This window comes from Odontesthes bonariensis, chromosome 23 (genome assembly GCF_027942865.1).
Source record: "Odontesthes bonariensis isolate fOdoBon6 chromosome 23, fOdoBon6.hap1, whole genome shotgun sequence".
Lineage (NCBI taxonomy): Eukaryota > Metazoa > Chordata > Actinopteri > Atheriniformes > Atherinopsidae > Odontesthes > Odontesthes bonariensis.
The window spans coordinates 4465926-4480467 of NC_134528.1; the positions used below are offsets into that span (position 1 = coordinate 4465926).

The 14542-nt window shown below is 48.5% G+C and overlaps 1 protein-coding gene across 2 annotated transcripts; it reads right to left on the reverse strand.

Annotated features, from left to right (window-relative positions):
• Nucleotides 1–1564: 1564 nt before the first annotated feature.
• On the reverse strand, nt 1565–11551 carry LOC142373761 (monocarboxylate transporter 12-B-like). 2 transcript variants are annotated; one of them, XM_075457136.1, is made up of 7 exons: nt 11086–11551; nt 6589–6692; nt 6371–6514; nt 5997–6290; nt 5451–5826; nt 2833–3092; nt 1565–2696 (listed from the first exon to the last, which is right to left on the reverse strand). In XM_075457136.1, exons 1-7 carry the CDS (start codon nt 11196–11198, stop codon nt 2545–2547), a joined length of 1443 nt encoding a protein of 480 aa, XP_075313251.1. In that variant the 5' UTR covers nt 11199–11551; the 3' UTR covers nt 1565–2544. The 2 variants fall into 2 exon arrangements, with proteins under 2 accessions (XP_075313251.1, XP_075313250.1); XM_075457135.1 differs by having other exon boundaries at nt 5997–6299.
• Nucleotides 11552–14542: the final 2991 nt, after the last annotated feature.

Consider the following 14542-nt stretch of genomic DNA (forward strand, 5'->3'; position numbering starts at 1 on the left):
TCCCTGTTTATGGATGGTTGCAGCTTCCTGAGACCTTTTCCCTGTTTATGGGTGCAGCTGCCTGAGACCTTTTCCCTGTTTATGGGTGCAGCTTCCTGAGACCTTTTCCCTGTTTATGGTTGCAGCTGCCTGAGACCTTTTCCCTGTTTATGGGTGGCTGCAGCTGCCTGAGACCTTTTCCCTGTTTATGGATGGTTGCAGCTTCCTGAGACCTTTTCCCTGTTTATGGGTGCAGCTGCCTGAGACCTTTTCCCTGTTTATGGGTGCAGCTTCCTGAGACCTTTTCCCTGTTTATGGTTGCAGCTGCCTGAGACCTTTTCCCTGTTTATGGGTGGCTGCAGCTGCCTGAGACCTTTTCCCTGTTTATGGGTGCAGCTTCCTGAGACCTTTTCCCTGTTTATGGGTGGCTGCAGCTTCCTGAGACCTTTTCCCTGTTTATGGATGGTTGCAGCTTCCTGAGACCTTTTCCCTGTTTATGGGTGGTTGCAGCTTCCTGAGACCTTTTCCCTGTTTATGGGTGGCTGCAGCTTCCTGAGACCTTTTCCCTGTTTATGGGTGGCTGCAGCTTCCTGAGACCTTTTCCCTGTTCATGGATGGCTGCAGCTTCCTGAGACCTTTTCCCGGTTTATGGGTGGCTGCAGCTTCCTGAGACCTTTTCCCGGTTTATGGGTGGCTGCAGCTTCCTGGAGCAGTGAGGACACCTCAGCAGGAGGCTTCCCCAACACAAAGCTCTTCATTCTCAACCACTTAGAAACTATTTGAAGTAAGGATGGGTGCAAAGCTAATCTAGAGGTACCCAAGAATGAAGTGTTAGGCTTGGTTCTGTTTGGAGCGTTGGGCTCCTGCAGTAAATTCTGCTTTGTGACGGTTTTATTCTTCAGTTTGTGTTAAATTTGCATGTGTTTGGATTTTGACTCATCAGTGCAAATGCAGAAGCGGAGATAATCAACTGGTTCTTAAAGAAGTCAAACATGTGGACAGTTGTTTCCCAGAGGTGTGGGAACTTTGTTCTTTGGATTTCTGCTTTATTTATATCTTATTTCTGTGATTTACTCTCTGTTGTGTGTTCTTAGTTGATTTTTAGTTTGAACTCTGCTGCTGTGACTTCTCATCAGTCCTCTGAGGTTTTGTTTCTCATGTCTCTGGTTTTTTTCAGGTTATTTTATTATTTTTTTTTATAGTTCATTGTTTCTGGCTCAGCTGCGTTGTCTGTTTTTTTTTTTTTTTTTTTTTTTTTTTCTTTTTTTAATTAACATCTTCACGATCATCTGTTGCCTTCAGACTGCTGATTCCCACATTACCATCCACCACTGACACTGTGACGGTGCCCTCGTGCACACGAATTGTTCGAACCTTTCAGTCAGGCCGTAGGGTTCAAACCTTCCAGCACACCGAAGGGTTTGAACCTTACAGGCGCACCACAGGGCCTGTTATTCGGAACCCTTTTAACTGCATAGAGGTCTGTTCCATTTAGAAAGCTTCCCTTTCTAAACTAAACATTACTCCTCCAACACAAGCACCAACTGCTATAAATGAAAAATAAATTAGGCTTGAGATATTAAAGTTTATTCAATTTTCTACACAAACATTTTTAAACATTAAATTCTCTGCAGGTGCAAAAGACAAAAATCCCTCCCGTCTTTAATCTGATTCTTGTGCGTTTTACTTTTCTGTGACACACCTAAAAAGCAAAATTTACTGAACTCTGATTCAGCTCATTATTAAAAACAATATTTCAGTGTGCAGCTTTACATCAACTCTCTGTGAATCCCCTGAGGGTGAGAGAAAAGCTGCCTGTCAACCAAAGAATTTATACTGTGATAAGATGTATGATTGATCCTCATTGATAACATGATCTGAACTTAATATCAGGTCAGACTTTGATCTAACACTCTCACCTGAACCTGGGGGCTTACTTTAAGAAAAGCTTGAGTCCTTTTCTGGAGAAAACATTAGCAAAGAGTGAAGGTTTGATCAGAAACTTCACTCTTTGTGTTCTACAGTTTTTAGAGTGAAGGGGTTGGATAGTGTGGAGGTGACCTGGGTTCAAATCAAAAGGTACCACCCCAAAGCGTCTGCCAAATGCACACACAAACATTCTCTAAAATAACAAAGTGCAGCTCAGAGTCCACATTAAACCACCACATCATCAGCTGTGCATCAAACTGCATGTGGACTGATGCCAGTTAGCTGCTCTGCTGTGCACATCGGCTACATCGTGCACATGAAGTCTGCAGAACTGTTCGATGACCCTGATTCAGCCGATTATTTTGTCCTTAAACTGTCTCCATACAACAAGTTTGACATTTGGTTTGTCTGTTTCTGTGTTAGCTTGTCTTGAGTCCTCTTTACAGTCCTGTTGGGGTCATGTGACCAAGGCAAGGTTCCACTTTACAGGCCGGCGGCTGGGAGTCTCCTGTTGACTTTAAATTATCGTCCTCTGAAGATTTGAATGCTGCATCGGTGAATTTGATTGGCTGTTTCCGCTTCAACTCAGCGGTGATGTCCTGAGTGTCTTTAGCCGAGCTAAAGCAGTCTGATTGGTCAGACAGGCTGTGGGGGAGGGGCTTGGGACAGTTTTCTGCGGCAGCGGCAAATCACGGCAACGGTGGTGAGGACAAGCGCACTGGCCAGAAGGGCGGCGCCGCTGAGGAAGAAGGTGGCTGTGTAACTTCCTGTGACATCAACCAGCCAGCCTGCAGGAGAAGAAGAAGAAAAGTGATGTCACAGTGGTGTCATCAGGCATAAAGATGACTATATGAAATTTTATTCTTAACATTCCAGTCGGAATCTTAATGATTATGGCTGGAACGGCATTTCTGTTCCTCTCACCTCCAATAGGTGGGCTGACCAGGTAGGGGATGGCGTGCAGGAAGTAGACCACGCCCAGCGCCGAGGACAGGTATGGAGATCCCACCACGTCCGACGTCACCACGGGGATCAGAGCCACGTAGGCACCATCAAAGTAACCGTAGAGAACGGCGAACGGCACGAGGAGCATGAAGGATGAAAGCAGTGGCGCAAAGAGGCAGCAGAGACCCTCCATGGCCACGGAGAAGACGTAACAGGCTAGACGGCGCGGCTTCAAACACCTGAGAGACGGGCAGAAGGGCACAGTTAGCAGAAAACTGAGTCTGGAGCAAACAGCTGTTCGTAGCATACAAACGAGCTTCATCTGCTACTATCCGGTTTCATGTCCACCTGGAAGAGTTGAAAGTTTGACCTCTGACCTCGGATCTGAACTGATTTTCTCTGGAACATGAACTCCGATCATTGACGTCCTCTCACACTTCAGCTCCTAAACTCAGCATGCGGCGACGCTCAGATATTTCATCCTGAACCAGGTGCCACGACAAACATCTGGAAACTCTAAACGGCTAAGTACAGAAACTATTCCCGGTTTGCTTTTCATCAGGTAGGTGTGTTAGTGGCAGCCATAAGCTGTGACTCTTTGTGCTCTGTCCTCATTAAATGCAGGTCAGACTAATCTGTAACGATGGATATCGTGTTTCTGTCCCGCCTCGGCCTGTTCCCACAGAGCTTTCCACACTTCCGGAGGTTCTTTGCACCAAACAGAAATGAGCACCCCCCCTTTAAATTTACAGGTTTCTCTCTTTACCCACCCTCCAATCCCCACCGAGTTACATACTGGTCATCAGCCGCTGTAACACTGAGCACACCATGAAGGCTGAGTAGAACGGAGCCTGGATCCAGAGTTGGATCAGCATTAAACTTTAATCACCTCTAGGCTGGACTACGCCACGTCTAATAAATTCAAACCGAACCAATGACAGAACCTCCTGCGATGTAACACGCAAATCTTCAAAACCTGGACCTAAGTTCATGCTGCCTGGTAGCTGCGACTGGTAATTCCCTACAATATAGATCAGTGAGCAGTGCTGACCAACATGTCATTGGGGTCATCAGGTGGGAACCTCCTTTCATCAGTGTTTCCTCTAGTTGGGCCCACGACACCTCCAGGAGGCTAGAGAGTGATCACTGGCGTCCCAGAGTCACCCCCCTAATGCCAGCCATTGCTGCTCCTCACATCACAACAACCATCTTTTCTTTACATAACCACAAGCTACCCCAGCCTCTCACCAACTGCCCACCAGTCACAGCGGGGTGGGGATGCAAACCCTGGTTCAGGTAGGGGGTAGAAATAAAAGAGGTAAAGATAAGTAGGAATGGGTTTCAAACCCTGGTTTGGGTAGGGGGTATTGAAAGTATAGAGGGTGTCAGAGGAGGAGGCAGGACAAGACACACTAGCAGATTCAGCAGACAAACTCATCTAAACAGTCCTATAATCACTAAAAATGCCAGCAAAGACAAATCCATACAACTCACTCCAAGCCAACTCACCCAAAATGGCCGCCTGGTTTCAACAGCCTCACATGGGCCCCACCCTCCACTTAAAGGAGAACTCCGGGGCATTTGAAGCGCAATCCCATTGCTAGAGGTTGTCAAATACTGACAGTAGGACACAGGCTGGTGCAAATCGGCGCTCCCTGTGCTGCGATTGCGCTGTTTGCGCAGCCTGTAATGCTACACAAATACGTAGTGGCTAGGGGCAAGTGCTAACCCTTCCACGTAAAACAACAACTTGCACACTGCAGAAACGTCACACCACTTTATAAACCATCCGACAATAAAGTCACAAGCCTTACCATCAAAACCATATGCATGGTTCTCACATTACTGGCATGGGGACGTTACAAAACAACTTTATAAACAGCATGTAACTCACCGGTTAGTTGTACGCTCGCGTATGTGAAAGCCCAAAAGAGTCGATGGACGATAATCACATATACAAAACAATTATTCTTCTATAGAAAAACTGCGTTCAAGTATTTAAAACATTACAACAATATTACTGGGCATGTATTGTTGTAATGTTTTAAATACTTGAACGCAGTTTTTCTAGTAGACTAGATACTGGGAGCTGGAGTATGCCTTTCCTATACAGTGCCACAGTACTTAAGCATCTAGGAACACCTTGCCACTTCCTAATATAAAAACTAACTAATCTTTCTATTTTTTCTACAACAGATATTGGAATCTCATACACAGACAGTGGCCACATCAACCTAGGAAACAATCCAAACTGCAGACACCACAGCTTCAACTTTCCTGGAAGCTCTGATTTATCTATTCTATCCAGTCCCTCAGCAACATCTTTCCCAAACTGCACTGCCTGCTCTCCATCATTCATGTCTGCCTGGTACCACCTGCCTAAACTCTTTACTGCCTTTTCCCTAATTATTGGAATGCTTTCTTCATCTATTACAAACTTTCTATCACTTAATTTCCCTCTACTTATTGAGATACTTTCAGACTTAGTAGGTTTAATTTTCATACCAGCCCACTTTAGATTTTTATTAAGTCTCTCAAGTATTCTCTTCATACATGGCACAGAATAAACTGTTCACAACCAGATTAGTGGCTCATACTTTCTGTCCGTCAGCCAGCCGAAGGTGATGTTCCCCACGATGTCGACGACTCCCAGGATGGACATGAGGAAGGCGGCGTGCTGGTGGCTGACGCCGACGCTCAGAGCGTACGGCACGAGGTAGACGAAGGGAAGGCTGCAGCCACTAGCCAGGAACAGGAAGGACACGGCCAGACCCAGGAAGTCTGGCCGCAGCAGGAAGCGGTACTCCTCATAGGACAGGAAACAGGAACCGAGGCCCCTCCTGTTCAGCCTGGGGGTGGGGTTTCCTAGGGACGGGGGCAGGGGCAGTAAAGATGGCGGCGCTGACAAAAGGCTGCCTTTGGAATCTTCGGAGAGTTTCACGGTGAGTTCGGCATCTTGCGATGAGATGTCACCTGCAACAGAACAAACAGGTGAGTTTGTCACTGCTCAGGTGTGAACGGTTAGTTGGTTAGAGGTCGTTCAGGTGCAAGGCACCGGGAATCAAGCCATCAACTCTGCAACCTGAGCACGTGGCTCGGATCAGCTGAGTAAAATAGTATGATTAAAATAAAAAATGACATACAGCACTGCTTCTCAGCACGTGACTCCTCCCCCGTATCTTCCGTCTCCTCCCCCTGTACTGTGATTGGTCGCAGCAGCGCACCGCAGACGCAGAGGTTGGCAACGAAGGCGCTGAGGACGAGCAGGGCTCCCCTCCACGAGTACAGCTCGATGAGCAGCTGCACGGCCGGAGCCAACACGAATGTTCCGATGCCACTGCCCGACATGGCGATGCCGTACGCCAGCGCCCTCCTCTGCCGGAAGTAACAGCCCACCAGAGCGATGGCCGGGGTGTAAGAGAGGGCGAAGCCCAGACCTGCGGAGTCTACACGGGGTCAATACTTCAGGTGAGCTACGAAACACCTTCACACAGTGAAGACATGGCTGCGTCCTGACCTGTGAGGACGCCCAAACTGATGTAGAGCAGCTCCAGGCTGGTGGAGAAGGAGCTGAGCAGGAGGCCGCAGGACGACAGGACGCCACCCAACATCACCGCCAACCTGCAGGACCAGCGGTTCCCCACCAGGCTGCCGACAGGAGCTGCACACACACACCACTTCAGCTACTTTCATGTAAAACTGGCGGGTGGTGTTAGTGGACGGAGGCGTACTGACCGCAGAGCATGGTGGTGCAGTCCACCAGGCTGTGGATCCAGGCGGTGGCGGAGTAGTCCGCCCCAAAGTCGGCCTGAAACTCCACAAAGAAGATGGAGATGCACCTGCAGAAACAGAGGAGGGTCTGAGTCAGAGTCACCACAATGAGCAGGTCAGGCAGGTGTCCCGGTCCAATGTTCACTGGTTCTGCTGAACAAACTGAGTGTCCAGGTGAGCTGATGGCGGCAGAGACAACGTGAGGTCACGGCGTGGCGGCCTGTATCTGAGTTTAACCTCAAACGAAACGGGCCCAAACAGAAGCAGTTTTACAATCTCTTGGCAGCTCTGAGATCTCCACCAGAACTCAAGTTGAGACATGTTTCTAAATTTTTCTAAAGCTAACTGTCGCTGCGAGCTGGAGCCTCAGAAGAATAGTTAAGAAAGTTAAAGGGGAAGTTTGTTTTTTTTAAACGTGGACCTTATTTCTGGCATGAAATACCTTCATCTCCTCACCGATAACAGTTTGGTGAAAGTCGGCGTCCTTACGAAGATATTTAGATCGCTGGAGATCGTCTTATATCCATATAACGGAGAGAACAGGGCAGACAATACAGCCTCTAAATAAGGAATTATCTGTCTTTATTTCACCAATACTTTAAGACTGAATGAACGCGTACTATTGCAGTTAGCTCAGAGCTGCCGTGTTGTTGTTATTGGGGGGCTCATAGGAAGCTTTCTACACACACGCCTACTGGGATGACGTCATCAGCACAGCTCATTCACTCCATCGTACTCAAAGTCGTCGTCCACGTCGTCAAAATCTGATAAATATCAGATTGTCAGGCCATGTTGCACAAGACTAACAGCAGCAAACTCTGTGTGAAGTTAGCCGACCGTCACAGAGCACGGAGTGAATCAGCAATAGTTCATGTTTGGATGTTTGCTACGTAACAAAGGGCTCCTGAATGCACCGCGGGGCCTCAAGGGCGGATTATAGTTCTGCGTCTATCGTCTTGACGTGTTGCTTTGCTCTGGTCGCGAACCACTTTTCATGTTATGGTTCTGCAACCTCGGTCTGGAATTTCTAGGGACGCACAGCAGTTTCCCCTCACGAGAATTTCGGTGGGCGGTGACGAGAACTTTCGGCGGCGCCGGCGGAAGTGTTTATCTTTCAAAAAAAAAAAAGTGTATGCAAGATATGGATCTGGAGTTGCTCGACATCGAAGAAGAATAGCTTCTTTTATTGGAGTTGGCGAAAATGCAAAGGAGGAAGCCACACAGACAACCGGAAAGGCACACCGAGGACCAATCACAGCCGCTTTTGTCTGCGCACTTCCGTTGGTGGTCTGCGTGCGTCCGACGTGTAGTCAGGATTTTTCTGAGGTGCACGACAACGCGCGCAGAGCCTCTGCGTGGGGGAGTGGTCAAGATTTTGACGCTCGCAGAGGCTCTGCGCCCGAGCGTCAGAGGCTTTGCGCCTGAAGCATAAATCAGGCTTCACTCCACTGAGCTGCTGTGATGTAAGAGACCACCTGGTGTTGTCAGAGCTTCACTTAATGTTTCACAGAGAGGTTAACGGGTTTACTGGAATGCTCTATGATGAGCAGGAAGCTCTTTAAAAAGTTACATATTTCTCCCGAAAACCAGCCTGAAGTCAAACAAACGTGATCATAATTATTAATCCGCTGATTCTTCAAGAGGTCATGGCTGATTTTCACTGCTTCGAAGTTCAGGTGTGTAACGTCTGCAGTCATCTATTGGCAGAAGGTTTTCACTCATTTCTAAACCCTCTAACACGCTGCAGCATTACTGAAATGGAAAGAACACGTTTTAAAATGTTAATCCTGGGAGAGGTGGAAAACTCGGTGTATCCCTAAATGTGACGTTACTTTCTTCACCGTTTGCTTGATAACGCTTGTTCATCATTTTGAAACATTTCATACAAACACATTTAATTTAGTCAGATCTTTGTTAAAGTTTGAGCACATATGGATGGAAACGCAGCGACACTGAACGGAGGGAAATGATGAGGAGTTATACACTGAGCAGATAAATTAAGCCTCTGAATATGTTCAAAGACAGCTGGAAGGAACACAGTGTTAGCATAGCAGCTGAGAACAAAGCCAAGCAGCTAGCCTAGCTCTGAGCAAAGCTAACACCACCTGTAAGATCACCGATCAACAAACAGAAGACACTAAACAACCTCAAAGACACCCATCCATTTTGGTCAAGGAGGGAAATCCAGCCCCCCTCTCCAGCTCCTCCTGGGGGATCCCGAGGTGTTCCCAGGTCAGATGGGACATAGAACCCCTCCAGATGGGACCTACGACTCCTCCAGATGGGACCTATGACCCCTCCAGATGGGACCTATGACCCCTCCAGATGGGAACTATGACCCCTCCAGATGGGACCTGCGACCCCTTCAGATGGGACATACGACCCCTCCAGATGGGACCTATGACCCCTCCAGATGGGACCTGCGACCCCTCCAGATGGGACCTATGACCCTTTCAGATGGGACATACGACTCCTCCAGATGGGACCTGCGACCCCTTCAGATGGGACATACGACCCCTCCAGATGGGACCTATGACCCCTCCAGGTGGGACTTATGACCCCTCCAGGTGGGACCTACGACACCTTCAGATGGGACCTATGACCCTTTCAGATGGGACATACGACTCCTCCAGATGGGACCTGCGACCCCTTCAGATGGGACATACGACCCCTCCAGATGGGACCTATGACCCTTTCAGATGGGACATACGACCCCTCCAGATGGGACCTATGACCCCTCCAGGTGGGACTTATGACCCCTCCAGGTGGGACCTACGACACCTTCAGATGGGACCTATGACCCCTCCAGATGGGACATATGACCCCTCCAGGTGGGACCTACGACACCTTCAGATGGGACTTACGACTCCTCCAGATGGGACCTATGACCCCTCCAGATGGGACATATGACCCCTTCAGATGGGACTTACGACCCCTTCAGATGGGACATATGACCCCTTCAGATGGGACATACGACCCCTTCAGATGGGACCTATGACCCTTTCAGATGGGACATACGACCCCTCCAGATGGGACCTATGACCCTTTCAGATGGGACATACAACCCCTCCAGGTGGGACCTATGACCCCTCCAGGTGGGACCTACGACACCTTCAGATGGGACCTGTGACCCCTCCAGGTGGGACCTATGACCCCTCCAGGTGGGACCTACGACCCCTCCAGATGGGACCTGTGACCCCTCCAGGTGGGACCTATGACCCCTCCAGGTGGGACCTACGACACCTTCAGATGGGACCTATGACCCCTCCAGGTGGGACCTACGACACCTTCAGATGGGACCTATGACCCCTCCAGATGGGAACTATGACCCCTCCAGGTGGGACCTACGACACCTTCAGATGGGACCTATGACCCCTCCAGATGGGAACTATGACCCCTCCAGGTGGGACCTACGACTCCTCCAGATGGGACATATGACCCCTCCAGATGGGACCTACGACCCCTTCAGATGGGACCTATGACCCCTTCAGATGGGACAAATGACCCTTTCAGATGGGACATACGACCCCTCCAGATGGGACCTGTGACCCCTCCAGGTGGGACCTGTGACCTCTCCAGGTGGGACCTGTGACCCCTTCAGGTGGGACCTATGACCTCTCCAGGTGGGACCTGTGACCCCTTCAGATGGGACCTATAACCCCTTCAGATGGGACATACTACCCCTTCAGATGGGACCTATGACCCCTTCAGATGGGACATACTACCCCTCCAGATGGGACCTATAATCTATAAAGAAGGAGCTAACGAGGAGTCTTTCTTCGTGCCGATGAGCTGCAGCTGACATGGGAAAAGGGCCTAAAACTTGTTTCTGGTGGATCAGGTTTCAGCCGACGGAAACAAATGAAGGTCTGTGTAACATTCCCACTAAAACCAGTCCCACCGCATAGAATCCAAGTTTAAAATGTGTTTCATGACTCAGTAATCTGAAAATCTCAGCCTGAAACAATTTTTACTTTTACTGCACCGCCGGGTGATTCTGCTGTCAGGTAAATTATCTGTAAACGGGCTGGGAATGTGTGTGTCTGCCTATCTTTGTGAAGATCCCCCTGTTCAGACATCTCTGGAAAGTAGGTTTCTCCGAGGTGAATTATTACATCCTGGTTGGAAAACTTGGTTGATGTGTGACAGTGACGTTGGTACAATGCTGGAAAACGTCTCTAATTGTTCACAGAATATGTTTGTGCTTGCAGTGGCTCTGTGGTGATCTGCTGCTGGATTTTTTCTGTTCTAACCTGCCTGACCTGTTCTCACACACACACACACACACACACACAACCTAACGACTCGCTGTTACGTGAACTCTTTTCAGCCTCTTTTACACAACTCTGTGCAGGTTTTTGTCCTCGGATAACTCTTCATCAGTCCAGGGCAGGTATCATGAGAGGCATCCTTTCTGTGTGTGTGTGTGTTAGTTAGTTAGTTAGTTAGTTAGTTAGTTACCTGGTCACCGCACGTGTGCACACTGTCACCATGAAGCAGCAGCCGACGATCACCCATCCCCACCCCCCATCTGGAGGAGACACCACAACACTCTGCCGCTTCACATCAGCCATCTCTGCAGCCGGACCCCCCGAGCCGGGCTGCGTTTCCGGTTCTGCTGCGGTCCTGACAGATGAGGCTTCGGTCGATGTAAACGGCTCCACAGCAGGTGTGATGGGCAGGGTGGAGCTGAGCCTGAAGGTGGAGCTGAGCCTCAAGCAGAGAAGAGTCAGAAAACAGCAGTCAGAGCTAGTAGGGTCCCACTGGCCTCATTCTGCATCTGCAGAGTTTAAAGCTGCTTCGGTCAATAAGTGACCGGCTGACCCTCAATCATCAACCACCAATGGTTACTGAGCCCCCAGACCCCCGGGTCAGCTCCCGGGTCAGCTCCCGGATCAGCCAGCTCCCGGTCCACCGATGTTCGTCATAAACGCAGCATCAACATGTTCAACCATTGCAGGAACAGACCCAGCCTGCCACCCCTGCAGGGCCGGGGGCAGTGGGAGGAGCCGGGGGCAGTGGGAGGAGCCAGCCAGGTCTCAGGTGTCAGAAAGAAGCTCATCTGGTGAGACGGGGCCAACAGGACGGTATTTATGTCCCACACTTCCCGGCAGCTTTGTGTTTATTGACGTCCGGGTCAGATACAACAGAACTGAACCGAGACCAGAACCAGAACCAGAATCAGAGCTGGAACAAGGATCAAGAGGGCCAGACGGGTCAAAGAGGACCAGAATCAGTGTGTGAAGATTTCTGGACTTCACTCAGACTGAAAGCCTGATCTGAGGTTCTGTCCTGGTCCTGCTCCTGCTCCTGGTCCTGGTCCTGATCCTGGTCCTGGTCCTGGTGGATCAACATCCCCAAGGACAAAAATAAACAAGAACACACTGTTTGGTCCAGTTTGTCCTTTTGCTCCTGGTTGTGGTCTGAGATGTTCTGAGATCCAGCACAGCAGGAGAACACCGGGACCAGAATCAGGACTAGAGCAGGGACCAGCTGGGATCAGAACCGTGTTTTAAAGGTTTAAAATGATCAAACCAACTTCTCTGAACTACCATTAAATGTTTTTCTGTCCTCAAATCACTGTTTGAGTTGGGTGCTGTGGCGCCCCCTGCTGGACCGGACAGGCACCGCCGTTTAAGTTGTTTCTCACCTGCAGTTCCAACAGAATGTTCTGAGTCCAGCTGAAGATGGTCAGATGATTTCAGTTCCTGGATTCATGGCTAATACATTAGAAAACAATACAAATCTAAATGTGACTCATGTTGAACTGAATAAACTTTCATATGAAGCAGTCCAGTTTCACACCTTCCATTCAAAGTCATCCAGGTTCCACTTTACTTTCTGGATCTTCTTTGTGTTTTCATCCTGCAGAAACAACGTTTCAGTTCTGGGTTGAATAATCTTTCACTCTGATCAATCAGTTATTGGTCAGTAAAAGCTGAGGATTTCTTACCGTTCAGCTCTGATTTAAATGGGACAAAGTGGAGTTCAGTCCAGCTGCCAGTGGCTCTGCTCCCCTCATGTATCGCCCTCGTATTGATCGGAGCGATCGGTTATTGGCAGCTTCAGGTGTGAGGCTCCACGTTCGCCCTGTGAGAAACACCAAGGCTCAGCTCTGCTCCTCTTTCACTCGTCTGCTTTTTGTTTTCTCCTCCGGCAGCACGTGTTTGAAGACGCCAACGCATGAAGGGCCGAGTTGTCCTCCTCGGGGCCCCTGGCAGGCATGTGCCGTCAGGCCCCAAATGGGTCGCCTTGAACAGGCAGCCTTATAATTTACACCAGAAACCTGTCTGAGAAATTCTTTGCTGTTCAAGACAAGCATCAGATTTCCCAGTTCAACGATCATAAACCTTCTCACTGTTTCTCTGATCAAACCAGACTTTCAGTTACATTTAACACGTTTACTGTATCATGTGAAACTCCTGATCAGCTTAATTTCTTTATATTTCTCCATTAAAGCAGCAAACAGCTGCAGGGATTCACTGAAACATATTCCAACATGAACATAAACCCAGAATCTGAGGCAGAACCAGAGTTAGTTCAGCTCTGAGCAGCTTTAAAGTGAATATCTGCAGATGTTTCCATGGTAACAGCTGCAGAGATTCACTGAAACCTGTTCCAACATGAACATAAACCCAGAATCTGAGGCAGAACCAGAGTTAGTTCAGCTCTGAGCAGCTTTAAAGTGAATATCTGCAGATGTTTCCATGGTAACAGCTGCAGAGATTCACTGAAACATGTTCCAACATGAACATAAACCCAGAATCTGAGGCAGAACCAGAGTTAGTTCAGCTCTGAGCAGCTTTAAAGTGAATATCTGCAGATGTTTCCATGGTAACAGCTGCAGAGATTCACTGAAACATGTTCCAACATGAACATAAACCCAGAATCTGAGGCAGAACCAGAGTTAGTTCAGTTCTGAGCAGCTTTAAAGTGAATATCTGCAGATGTTTCCATGGTAACAGCTGCAGAGATTCACTGAAACATGTTCCAACATGAACATAAACCCAGAATCTGAGGCAGAACCAGAGTTAGTTCAGCTCTGAGCAGCTTTAAAGTGAATATCTGCAGATGTTTCCATGGTAACAGCTGCAGAGATTCACTGAAACATGTTCCAACATGAACATAAACCCAGAATCTGAGGCAGAACCAGAGTTAGTTCAGTTCTGAGCAGCTTTAAAGTGAATATCTGCAGATGTTTCCATGGTAACAGCTGCAGAGATTCACTGAAACATGTTCCAACATGAACATAAACCCAGAATCTGAGGCAGAACCAGAGTTAGTTCAGTTCTGAGCAGCTTTAAAGTGAATATCTGCAGATGTTTCCATGGTAACAGCTGCAGAGATTCACTGAAACATGTTCCAACATGAACATAAACCCATAATCTGAGGCAGAACCAGAGTCAGTTCAGTTCTGAGCAGCTTTAAAGTGAATATCTGCTCTGAGCTCCTTTCTCCTCCAGCACAGCCTGAACCCTCTCAGACGAGCTTTCTGTCCTTTCTTTAAGGAGTCTTCAGGAATAGTTCTCCAGGCTTCTTGAAGGACATCCCAAAGCTCTTCTTTGGACGTCGGCTGCAGTATTCACGATTTAACAAAGGGGGCCGTTATATCCTCACATAGCGTCGGGTTGGTTTGGATAGCGAATGCTTTTTCACAGAACTGTGTGTGAGCTACAGGGAAACTTTGCTGTGAGAAGACAATTCAACTTGGCAGTGTTTACAGATGACTTTGGTTCTGTCGACTCCGCCGTCTGGAAGAACTTTAAAATGAAAATGGCCGAGTAAAAGTTCCGTACCCTTCTCCATGTTTGGTGGATCCGCCGACACCGATAAAATATTTATCGGTGCTAAATAATTAACGAGTTAACTCGCTCAGCCCTACACAAAACACAAAGAGAAAGCATCTGCTAAACTTCAC

Coding starts and splice junctions, on each gene's coding strand:
- LOC142373761 (XM_075457135.1), bottom strand. CDS start 11,198: ATGGCTGATGTGAAGCGGCAGAGTGTTGTGGTGTCTCCTCCAGATGGG. Junction 6,515..6,588: donor CTGCACCACCATGCTCTGCG/GTCAGTACGCCT, acceptor GTGTGTGTGCAG/CTCCTGTCGGCAGCCTGGTG. Junction 6,300..6,370: donor CAGTTTGGGCGTCCTCACAG/GTCAGGACGCAG, acceptor GACCCCGTGTAG/ACTCCGCAGGTCTGGGCTTC.